The 13,578-nt window shown below is 41.7% G+C and overlaps 1 protein-coding gene across 5 annotated transcripts in view; it reads right to left on the bottom strand.

Annotated features, from left to right (window-relative positions):
* The window catches only part of mctp2b (multiple C2 domains, transmembrane 2b), a 91,936-nt gene that overhangs the window by 47,346 nt on the left and 31,012 nt on the right, over positions 1–13,578 (bottom strand). For 3 of the 5 annotated variants that reach the window (XM_042317103.1, XM_042317102.1, XM_042317105.1), the window contains 4 exons: positions 8,642–8,701; positions 5,972–6,095; positions 899–1,041; positions 700–776 (listed from right to left, as the gene is read on the bottom strand). In XM_042317103.1, the coding sequence (XP_042173037.1) occupies positions 700–776; positions 899–1,041; positions 5,972–6,095; positions 8,642–8,701 (404 nt within the window). Of the gene's footprint in view, positions 1–699; positions 777–898; positions 1,042–5,677; positions 5,697–5,971; positions 6,096–8,641; positions 8,702–13,578 lie in introns of those variants that run through there. The other 2 variants (XM_042317104.1, XM_042317106.1) reach the window with 2 other exon arrangements.

Here is a 13,578-nt window from a genome sequence, read left to right as displayed (position 1 = left end):
TATGAAGAAATGCCAGGTTGGAGATGATCAGTCTCATTATGAAGAAATGCCAGGTTGGAGATGATCTGTCTCATTATGAAGAAATGCCAGATTGGAGATGATCTGTCTCATTATGAAGAAATGCCAGATTGGAGATGATCTGTCTCATTATGAAGAACTGCCAGGTTGGAGATGATCTGTCTCATTATGATGAAATGCCAGGTTGGAGATGATCTGTCTCATTATGAAGAAATGCCAGATTGGAGATGATCTGTCTCATTATGAAGAAATGCCAGGTTGGAGATGATCTGTCTCATTATGAAGAAATGCCAGGTTGGAGATGATCTGTCTCATTATGATGAAATGCCAGGTTGGAGATGATCTGTCTCATTATGATGAAATGCCAGGTTGGAGATGATCTGTCTCAATATGAAGAAATGCCAGGTTGGAGATGATCAGTGTTATTTCCGTATTGACAACATTAACAGCATCAGAATACTTGTGTGTATTGACGTGTGTAACTGATAGATACACACACCAGGTGTTAATGTTTTACATGTGTAAGATTACTTTACTGATCATATTGCACTATAAACTGAGATGAGTTCCGGTTGCTGCCTCTCTAACCTCTCACCTCTCTAACCTCTAGGTTACCTGCTGCCAGAGTTACAACAATCAATATCTCCTGAAAATTGTGACATTTTAAAATGTGTCACTCACTTTTCCATCTCCAGATCACTGAGGAGAAGGTAGCTGGATCCCATGAAGTCATCCATGGTCAGATCCCGGTCATACACCTGCAAGGTAGACCACATGAAGATGCCTCATGAAGACTGAAACAGAACAAAGAGCAGAAACACTCGTCTGACCAAAACGGCCCCTACTGGGCCCCACACATGAGGTATGTCCTAACCCCTACCTTAATATACAGTCTCTGGTCCAGGTCTCTGACAGGGAAAGAGAAGGACTCGTTCCATGTTGGGTTGAGGTTCTTATAAACCACTTTGCTCTTGTATAGTGTCTTCCCATCCAGTTTAAACTTCACGTAAGGATCACTTGTACCTGAGAACGGACAAAACACAGAGAAGGAATATCTCTATGAGAGGACAGATTACTTCATCATACACTATGGACTGGATTTAATGTCATTATTATGGGGTGGCCTCAGTGGCCTAGTGGTTAGTGTGTCTGTGCACTGAGGTTGGAAGGTTGGTGAGAGTGAACTCGCAGTCTCCATTTCCTTGTACTGTGTAACGTGTATCCTGTGCATATGACTAATAAACTGGCTCTTGGTCAATGATTAATGGAATGTAAACAATAAGCAGGAAGAGATTTCACTGAGAGTCAGGAAGAAAAACATGATTCCTCTCCATCTCAACACAACGTCAGTGGACTCAATACTCTACATTCAGTCATCTTCCAGCTCACATCTCAAGTCATGTCTGAGTACTGAGAGAGTTTCTTCCAGAGGAAGTGGTTTTGATGATGGGCTCAATGTGAGACGGCACAGTTTCCTAAGAGAACCAGTCACGACAACTCAGTATCCGTGGTGCAACATTTAGAAGAGCATTGGTGAAAACCGTCACTGTTAAGAGGAGTCAATATCTTCACTACTCTAGACATGAACAGTATCTTCACTACTCTAGACATGAACAATATCTTCACTACTCTAGACATGAACAGTATCTTCACTACTCTAGACATGAACAGTATCTTCACTACTCTAGACATGAACAGTATCTTCACTACTCTAGACATGAACAGTATCTTCACTACTCTAGACATGAACAGTATCTTCACTACCCTAGACATGAACAATATCTTCACTACTCTAGACATGAGTCAATATCTTCACTACTCTAGACATGAGTCAATATCTTCACTACTCTAGACATGAGTCAATATCTTCACTACTCTAGACATGAACAATATCTTCACTACTCTAGACATGAACAATATCTTCACTACTCTAGACATGAACAGTATCTTCACTACTCTAGACATGAACAATATCTTCACTACTCTAGACATGAACAGTATCTTCACTACTCTAGACATGAACAGTATCTTCACTACTCTAGACATGAACAGTATCTTCACTACTCTAGACATGAACAATATCTTCACTACTCTAGACATGAACAGTATCTTCACTACTCTAGACATGAACAATATCTTCACTACTCTAGACATGAACAATATCTTCACTACTCTAGACATGAACAGTATCTTCACTACTCTAGACATGAACAGTATCTTCACTACTCTAGACATGAACAATATCTTCACTACTCTAGACATGAACAGTATCTTCACTACTCTAGACATGAACAGTATCTTCACTACTCTAGACATGAACAGTATCTTCACTACTCTAGACGTGAACAATATCTTCACTACTCTAGACATGAACAGTATCTTCACTACTCTAGACATGAACAGAAGTCAATATCTTCACTACTCTAGACATGAACAGCATCTTCACTAACTCTAGACATGAACAGTATCTTCACTACTCTAGACATGAACAGAAGTCAATATCTTCACTACTCTAGACATGAACAGCATCTTCACTACTCTAGACATGAACAGGTGTCAATATTTACTCTAGAAATGTATATTTTTGTGCCATGTACAACGCACGACTTCCACCAGACGAAAAAGCAAAGAAGTAACATTAACACTGGGCCTTCTCAATACAGTCACTGATAACATTAATACTGTGCCTTCTCAATGCAGTCGCTGGTAACACTATGCCTTCTCAATGCAGTCACTGGTAACATTAACACTGTGCCTTCTCAATACAGTCACTGGTAACATTAACACTGTGCCTTCTCAATGCAGTCACTGGTAACATTAACACTGTGCCTTCTCAATACAGTCACTGGTAACATTAACACTGTGCCTTCTCAATACAGTCACTGGTAACATTAACACTGTGCCTTCTCAATGCAGTCACTGGTAACATTAACACTGTGTCTTCTCAATACAGTCACTGGTAACATTAACACTGTGCCTTCTCAATACAGTCACTGGTAACATTAACACTGTGCCTTCTCAATACAGTCACTGGTAACATTAACACTGTGCCTTCTCAATGCAGTCACTGGTAACATTAACACTGTGCCTTCTCAATACAGTCACTGGTAACATTAACACTGTGCCTTCTCAATGCAGTCACTGGTAACATTAACACTGTGCCTTCTCAATGCAGTCACTGGTAACACTATGCCTTCTCAATGCAGTCACTGGTAACACTATGCCTTCTCAATACAGTCACTGGTAACATTAACACTATGCCTTCTCAATGCAGTCACTGGTAACACTATGCCTTCTCAATGCAGTCACTGGTAACATTAACACTGTGCCTTCTCAATACAGTCACTGGTAACATTAACACTGTACCTTCTCAATGCAGTCACTGGTAACATTAACACTGTGCCTTCTCAATACAGTCACTGGTAACATTAACACTGTGCCTTCTCAATGCAGTCACTGGTAACATTAACACTGTGCCTTCTCAATGCAGTCACTGGTAACATTAACACTGTGCCTTCTCAATACAGTCACTGGTAACATTAACACTGTGCCTTCTCAATACAGTCACTGGTAACATTAACACTGTGCCTTCTCAATACAGTCAATGGTAACATTAACACTGTGCCTTCTCAATGCAGTCACTGGTAACATTAACACTGTGCCTTCTCAATGCAGTCACTGGTAACATTAACACTGTGCCTTCTCAATACAGTCACTGGTAACATTAACACTGTGCCTTCTCAATACAGTCACTGGTAACATTAACACTGTGCCTTCTCAATGCAGTCACTGGTAACATTAACACTGTGTCTTCTCAATACAGTTGCTGTGCTCGTATTATAAAGGAGAACTATCGCCTTATGGTGTGGATAGTCGTGTTGCAAGCCCAGCTTCAGATACAATCGTTATGCAAGGGTCATTTCAGTGTAGCAAAGGATGAAACAGTGTCTGTGCCACCAGCAAGTACACTAATCTCTGGCCTCCACAAACAGGACCAGGCCTGGCCTGCTGAGGAGTGACGGACTCCATCCTAGCATCCTAGCAAGTAATAATCTCTGGCCTCCACAAACAGGACCAGGCCTGGCCTGCTGAGGAGTGACGGACTCCATCCTAGCATCCTAGCAAGTAATAATCTCTGGCCTCCACAAACAGGACCAGGCCTGGCCTGCTGAGGAGTGACGGACTCCATCCTAGCTGGAGGGGTGCTCTCATCTTATCTACCAACACAGACAGGGCTCTAACTCCTCTAGCTCCACAATGAGATAGGGTGCAGGCCAGGCAGCAGGCTGTTATCCAGCCTGCCAGTTTAGTGGAGTCTGCCACTAGCATAGTCAGTGTAGTCAGCTCAGCTATCCCCATTGAGACCGTGTCTGTGCCTCGATCTAGGTTGGGCAAACTAAACATGACGGTGTTCGCCTTAGCAATCTCACTGGAATAAAGACCTCCATTCTTGTAATTATTGAAAGAGATTGTGATACCTCACATCTCTTAATGTTATATCCCTCACTTCCATGGTAGTTATAGTCAATGAACTAATCACTGATCATAATCTTGATGTGATTGGCCTGACTGAAACATGGCTTAAGCCTGATGAATTTACTGTGTTAAATGAGGCCTCACCTCCTGGCTACACTAGTGACTATATCCCCTATATATTGTTTTTAATTTTATGACTGCATTATCAATTTTTTTAACTTCTAGTCATGAAATCTATGCAGCCTACTCAATCACTTTTTATAGCTACTGTTTACAGGCCTCCTGGGCCATATAAAGTGTTCCTCAATGAGGTCCCTGAATTCCTATCGGACCTCGTAGTCATGGCAGATAATATTCACATTTTTGGTGACTTCAATATTTACATGGAAAAGTCCACAGGTCTCTAACGACCAGGTTTTATGTGTTATGAAGTGTTATGAAGTGTAATAACAGTCTTACCAAAGAGGTCTCTAATGACCAGGTTTTATGTGCTATGAAGTGTAATAACAGTCTTACCACAGAGGTCTCTAATGACCAGGTTTTATGTGTTATGAAGTGTAATAACAGTCTTACCACAGAGGTCTCTAATGACCAGGTTTTATGTGCTATGAAGTGTTATGAAGTGTAATAACAGTCTTACCACAGAGGTCTCTAATGACCAGGTTTTATGTGTTATGAAGTGTAATAACAGTCTTACCACAGCGGTCTCTAATGACCAGGTTTTATGTGTTATGAAGTGTAATAACAGTCTTACCACAGCGGTATCCGATGACCAGGTTTTATGTGCTATGAAGTGTTATGAAGTGTAATAACAGTCTTACCACAGAGGTCTCTAATGACCAGGTTTTATGTGTTATGAAGTGTAATAACAGTCTTACCACAGAGGTCTCTAATGACCAGGTTTTATGTGCTATGAAGTGTAATAACAGTCTTACCCCAGAGGTCTCTAATGACCAGGTTTTATGTGTTATGAAGTGTAATAACAGTCTTACCACAGAGGTCTCTGATGACCAGGTTTTATGTGTTATGAAGTGTAATAACAGTCTTACCACAGCGGTCTCTAATGACCAGGTTTTATGTGCTATGAAGTGTTATGAAGTGTAATAACAGTCTTACCACAGCGGTCTCTAATGACCAGGTTTTATGTGCTATGAAGTGTTATGAAGTGTAATAACAGTCTTACCACAGCGGTCTCTGATGACCAGGTTTATGTGTTATGAAGTGTAATAACAGTCTTACCACAGCGGTATCCGATGACCAGGTTTTATGTGCTATGAAGTGTAATAACAGTCTTACCACAGAGGTCTCTGATGACCAGGTTTTATGTGTTATGAAGTGTAATAACAGTCTTACCACAGAGGTCTCTGATGACCAGGTTGTATGTGCTATGAAGTATTATGAAGTGTAATAACAGTCTTACCACAGAGGTCTCTAATGACCAGGTTTTATGTGTTATGAAGTGTAATAACAGCGTTACCACAGCGGTCTCTGATGACCAGGTTGCGTCCTTCCTTCAGGTTGATAGAGAGGAGGTAGGACCTCTGGGACTCTCTGGTGCTGTCGGATACACTCAGCATCTCAGTAGGACTCCCCATCTCAAACTGTTGGAGTACATAGATGATGGAAACACTTGAGCATATGAGGGATACAAAGTATATTGAAAGCAGTAACCACAGGCGTGGTTCCTGAGTTCATAAGCCATTAACACATCCCATCATGCTTAGGGTCATGTAGAAAATGTCCAGACCAATATTTTGGCTTCCATGGCTACAATAAAAATCTCTGTGACTTTGAAAGAGGGGTCTCAAAGGAAGGATAGGGGTTTAAAGGGGTTTGTGTCTCAGGCACCAGATCTCAACCCAGAGAGGGTTTAAAGGGGTTTGTGTCTCAGGCACTAGATCTCAACCCAGAGGGGTTTAAAGGGTGTTTGTGTCTCAGTCACCAGATCTCAACCCAGAGGGGGTTTAAAGGGGTTTGTGTCTCAGTCACCAGATCTCAACCCAGAGGGGGTTTAAAGGGGTATGTGTCTCAGTCACCAGATCTCAACCCAGAGGGGGTTTAAAGGGTGTTTGTGTCTCAGTCACCAGATCTCAACCCAGAGGGGGTTTAAAGGGGGTATGTGTCTCAGTCACCAGATCTCAACCCAGAGGGGGTTTAAAGGGTGTTTGTGTCTCAGTCACCAGATCTCAACCCAGAGGGGGTTTAAAGGGTGTTTATGTCTCAGTCACCAGATCTCAACCCAGAGGGGGTTTAAAGGGTGTTTGTGTCTCAGTCACCAGATCTCAACCCAGTTGAACAATTATGGGAGATTAAGGAACGGCGCCGGAGACAGCATTTTCTACCACCATCAACAACACAGACCAGACCAGCTCAGAGCTCTAACTCTAAAACCCTGACCAGACCAGACCAGCTCAGAGCTCTAACTATAAAACCCTGACCAGACCAGACCAGCTCAGAGCATGTTGACCCTGTCCAGACCAGACCAGCTCAGAGCTCTAACTCTAAAACCCTGACCAGACCAGACCAGCTCAGAGCATGATGACCCTGTCCAGACCAGACCAGCTCAGAGCATGATGACCCTGTCCAGACCAGACCAGCTCAGAGCTCTAACTCTAAAACCCTGACCAGACCAGACCAGCTCAGAGCATGATGACCCTGTCCAGACCAGACCAGCTCAGAGCTCTAACTCTAAAACCCTGACCAGACCAGACCAGCTCAGAGCATGATGACCCTGTCCAGACCAGACCAGCTCAGAGCTCTAACTCTAAAACCCTGACCAGACCAGACCAGCTAAGAGCATGATGACCCTGTCCAGACCAGACCAGCTCAGAGCTCTAACTCTAAAACCCTGACCAGACCAGACCAGCTCAGAGCATGTTGACCCTGTCCAGACCAGACCAGCTCAGAGCTCTAACTCTATAACCCTGACCAGACCAGACCAGCTCAGAGCATGATGACCCTGTCCAGACCAGACCAGCTCAGAGCTCTAACTCTATAACCCTGACCAGACCAGACCAGCTCAGAGCATGATGACCCTGTCCAGACCAGACCAGCTCAGAGCATGATGACCCTGTCCAGACCAGACCAGCTCAGAGCATGATGACCCTGTCCAGACCAGACCAGCTCAGAGCATGATGACCCTGTCCAGACCAGACCAGCTCAGAGCATGATGACCCTGTCCAGACCAGACCAGCTCAGAGCATGATGACCCTGTCCAGACCAGACCAGCTCAGAGCTCTAAACCTTCCAGTCAGTGTTAGACCTCTGTTGGGGACTGTTGAGTGTGTAGACTGCTGTGGTACAGTGTCCATTAAGGACCAGGCTGTAGACTGCTGTGGTACAGTGTCCATTTTTTGACCAGGCGGTAGACTGCTGTGGTACAGTGTCCTTTAAGGACCAGGCATTAGACTGCTGTGGTACAGTGTCCATTAAGGACCAGGCTGTAGACTGCTGTGGTACAGTGTCCATTAGGGACCAGGCATTAGACTGCTGTGGTACAGTGTCCATTAAGGACCAGGCTGTAGACTGCTGTGGTACAGTGTCCATTAGGGACCAGGCATTAGACTGCTGTGGTACAGTGTCCATTAAGGACCAGGCATTAGACTGCTGTGGTACAGTGTCCATTAGGGACCAGGCATTAGACTGCTGTGGTACAGTGTCCATTAGGGACCAGGCATTAGACTGCTGTGGTACAGTGTCCATTGGGGACCAGGCATTAGACTGATGTGGTACAGTGTCCATTAGGGACCAGGCATTAGACTGATGTGGTACAGTGTCCATTAGGGACCAGGCATTAGACTGCTGTGGTACAGTGTCCATTAAGGACCAGGCTGTAGACTGCTGTGGTACAGTGTCCATTAAGGACCAGGCATTAGACTGCTGTGGTACAGTGTCCATTAGGGACCAGGCATTAGACTGCTGTGGTACAGTGTCCATTAGGGACCAGGCATTAGACTGATGTGGTACAGTGTCCATTAAGGACCAGGCATTAGACTGCTGTGGTACAGTGTCCATTAAGGACCAGGCATTAGACTGCTGTGGTACAGTGTCCATTAGGGACCAGGCATTAGACTGATGTGGTACAGTGTCCATTAGGGACCAGGCATTAGACTGCTGTGGTACAGTGTGCCCTTGATTTAGAACTTACACTGTTGTTCTCCGTGTCTCGTGATGTTTGGGCCTCAAGGTCATGGCTGTCACCGTTCTGCTGTTGAGACAGACACACGTTCATTCCATTAACAAACAGTCACAACCCACAAGATACAGTATTATCCTGATGTCAGCAGAAACTAAGCCTGAGAGAAAGGGTTAGACACATGTTCATTCCATTAACAAACAGTCATAACCCACAAGATACAGTATTATCCTGTTATACCATGATGTCAGCAGAAACAAAGCCTGAGTGAAACAATGATAGTAAGATTTCCAGATCAAGTCCATGTAACATGTTGGAAGTACATCTATACAGACGTAGGATCGTAATTTGACCTATATTGTAACAGAAACATAATCCTGCAGCAACAGGATTTGAAAGTTTAGTCGATAATGTTGCTTGATCGGTGGTTAGGCTATTAGCTGGCTGGAAGTAGGCTAGATGAAAAGGGCAATGCTGTTAATATAACTGTGTGTTAGTATGGGGTTTCAGTTCATTTATGTAGATCATCAAGCTCATCTGCATCTCCTGCCAAGCAGGAAAATGTTCAGCAACAAAAGAGTGATCAAATGACGATCCTAAACCTGTAAACTATAGCCAGTGCCTGTCAGCCAGTCTATTGTAATTCCTGTCCTGTATAATACTCTCCATGTAGTTATGAAACATTCCTCTGCTGCGGGAGACAAAGAATGATAAGCCACACAACTGAGATTAATGACTTGAACAATTTGACTTCTCTCTATGTAGCTGATGTCATGACGTGGCCCTTTCTGGGTGTATATCATGGCTTCCCCCTCTCTCCTCTCCTACACCCAGGTTCTGTTATCTCAGGCCATAAATTCCTGGTGGAGACTCTCTCCCCCTGGTCATGCAGAGAGAGAGAGACCAGAGAGAACAAGGGATTTCAATGGGCCATACTCCTAAATCCCCCAAAATGGGAGTTTTAAACAATATGTTCATCTTTGAGAGTGTGGGAATGGTCTGTGGACACTGGTCACTGGTCATTTGGTGACCTCGTGGAGGACAGGAAACACACATAACTAAATCTCTGAATGTGTACATCTCTCAATTATGGTGTTTGCATCTAATTCTTATATAAAATGAATGAGTAAAGATGAAACTATTTGTGAAATTATGTAATGTGATGTTAATACACATAAATTCCATACACATCAGATTACTACTACTACTACTACTACTACTATAGAGTTCCATACACATCAGATTACCACTACTACTACAACTACTACTATAGTGTTCCATACACATCAGATTACTACTACAACTACTACTATAGAGTCCCATACACATCAGATTACTACTACTATAGTGTTCCATACACATCAGATTACTACTACAACTATAGTGTTCCATACACATCAGCTTACTACTACTACTACTAAAGAGTTCCATACACATCAGATTACTACTACTATAGTGTTCCATACACATCAGATTACTACTACAACTATAGTGTTCCATACACATCAGCTTACTACTACTACTACTAAAGAGTTCCATACACATCAGATTACTACTACAACTACTACTATAGTGTTCCATACACATCAGATTACTACTACAACTGTAGTGTTCCATACACATCAGATTACTACTACTACAACTGTAGTGTTCCATACACATCAGATTACTACTACTACTACTACTACTACTACTACTACTACTACCACCACTACAACTGTAGTGTTCCATATACATCAGATTACTACTACTACTACTACTACTACAACTGTAGTGTTCCATATACATCAGATTACTACTACTACTACTACTATAGAGTCCCATACACATCAGATTACTACTACTATAGTGTTCCATACACATCAGATTACTACTACTACTACTAAAGAGTTCCATACACATCAGATTACTACTACTATAGTGTTCCATACACATCAGATTACTACTACAACTATAGTGTTCCATACACATCAGCTTACTACTACTACTACTAAAGAGTTCCATACACATCAGATTACTACTACTACTACTAAAGAGTTCCATACACATCAGATTACTACTACAACTACTACTATAGTGTTCCATACACATCAGATTACTACTACAACTATAGTGTTCCATACACATCAGATTACTACTACTACTACTACAACTGTAGTGTTCCATACACATCAGATTACTACTACTACTACCACCACTACAACTGTAGTGTTCCATATACATCAGATTACTACTACTACTACTACTACTACTACTACTACTACTACTACTACTACTACTACAACTGTAGTGCTCCATATACATCAGATTACTACTACTACTACTACTACTACCACTACAACTATAGTGTTCCATACACATCAGATTACTACTACTACCACTACTAATACTATAGTGTTCCATACACTACTACATTACTACCACTACTACTATAGATTACTACTACTACTACTATAGTGTTCCATACACATCAGACTACTACTACTACTAACTATAGTGTTCCATACACATCAGATTACTACTACAACTATAGTGTTCCATACACATCAGATTACTACTACTACTACTATAGTGTTCCATACACATCAGATTACTACTACTACCACTACTACTACTACAACTGTAGTGTTCCATACACATCAGATTACTACTACTACTACTACTACTACTACTACTACTACTACAACTGTAGTGTTCCATACACATCAGATTACTACTACTACTACTACTACTACAACTGTAGTGTTCCATATACATCAGATTACTACTACTACTACTACAACTATAGTGTTCCATACACATGAGATTACTACTACTACTATAGTGTTCCATACACATCAGATTACTACTACTACTACTACTACCACTACTACTACTATAGTGTTCCATACACATCAGATTACTACTACTACTACAGCTATAGTGTTCCATACACATCAGATTACTACTACTACTACTACTACCACTACTACTACTACTACTACTACTATAGTGTTCCATACACATCAGATTACTACTACTACTACTACTACTACAACTGTAGTGTTCCATACACATCAGATTACTGCTACTACTACTACTACTACTACAGTGTTCCATACACATCGGATTACTACTACAACTACTACTACTACTACTACAACTATAGTGTTCCATACACATCAGATTACTACTACTACTACTACTACTACTACAACTACAGTGTTCCATACACATCAGATTACTACTACTACTACTACTACTACTACTACTACTACAACTACTATAGTGTTCCATACACATCAGATTACTACTACTACTACTACTACTACTATTACTACTACAACAACTATAGTGTTCCATACACATCAGATTACTACTACTACTACTACAACTATAGTGTTCCATACACATGAGATTACTACTACTACTATAGTGTTCCATACACATCAGATTACTACTACTACTACTACTACCACTACTACTACTATAGTGTTCCATACACATCAGATTACTACTACTACTACCACTACAACTATAGTGTTCCATACACATCAGATTACTACTACTACTACTACTACTACCACTACTACTACTACTATAGTGTTCCATACACATCAGATTACTACTACTACTACTACAACTATAGTGTTCCATACACATCAGATTACTACTACTACTACCACTACAACTATAGTGTTCCATACACATCAGATTACTACTACTACTACTACTACCACTACTACTACTACTACTACTATAGTGTTCCATACACATCAGATTACTACTACTACTACTACTACTACTACTACAGTGTTCCATACACATCGGATTACTACTACAACTACTACTACTACTACAACAACTACAGTGTTCCATACACATCAGATTACTACTACTACTACAGTGTTCCATACACATCAGATTACTACAACAACTACAGTGTTCCATACACATCAGATTACTACTACAACTATAGTGTTCCATACACATCAGATTACTACTACTACCACTACTACTACTACAACAACTATAGTGTTCCATACACATCAGATTACTACTACTACTACTACTACTACTACTACTACTACTACTACTACTATAGTGTTCCATAGTGTTCCATACACATCAGATTACTACTACTACTACAGTGTTCAATATACATCAGATGTAGTTTCTAACCATACTGTAACACACCCAGTACAGAACTAACTAATGATTTATTGCTTTAAATATTGGGTTAGTGTTGTTGAACACTGGTTTAACCAAACAAACATCAGGTTGTGTGTGTAAGATAACCTTGAAGATCTTTACTGGGCTGGGATAGATTTGGATTGTTTGTTTATAGCTCGGTCCCACCCAGAGGTCATCAGTGGTTTAGCTTTTTAAACTCAAGGCTCCTAAATGGACGTCATCACCTTGAGTCTAACAGTCATTTTGACCATGTCATTTTTCCTCATGACTTTATACAGACCTGTCTGTGTCCTTGTGTCTTTCAGAACACCAGAACCATGTAACCTGGGTACCAGTCTGTCTGTGTCCTTGTGTCTTTCAGAACACCAGAACCATGTAACCTGGGTACCAGTCTGTCTGTGTCCTTGTGTCTTTCAGAACACCAGAACCATGTAACCTGGGTACCAGTCTGTCTGTGTCCTTGTGTCTTTCAGAACACCAGAACCATGTAACCTGGGTACCAGTCTGTCTGTGTCCTTGTGTCTTTCACAACACCAGAACCATGTAACCTGGGTACCAGTCTGTCTGTGTCCTTTCACAACACCAGAACCATGTAACCTGGGTACCAGTCTGTGTCCTTGTGTCTTTCAGAACACCAGAACCATGTAACCTGGGTACCAGTCTGTCTGTGTCCTTGTGTCTTTCAGAACACCAGAACCATGTAACCTGGGTACCAGTCTGTCTGTGTCCTTGTGTCTTTCACAACACCAGAACCATGTAACCTGGGTACCAGTCTG

This window comes from Oncorhynchus tshawytscha, unplaced genomic scaffold (genome assembly GCF_018296145.1).
Source record: "Oncorhynchus tshawytscha isolate Ot180627B unplaced genomic scaffold, Otsh_v2.0 Un_contig_1501_pilon_pilon, whole genome shotgun sequence".
Lineage (NCBI taxonomy): Eukaryota > Metazoa > Chordata > Actinopteri > Salmoniformes > Salmonidae > Oncorhynchus > Oncorhynchus tshawytscha.
Note: the sequence above shows the minus strand (reverse complement) of the source record. Positions and strands in the feature narration are given on the sequence as shown.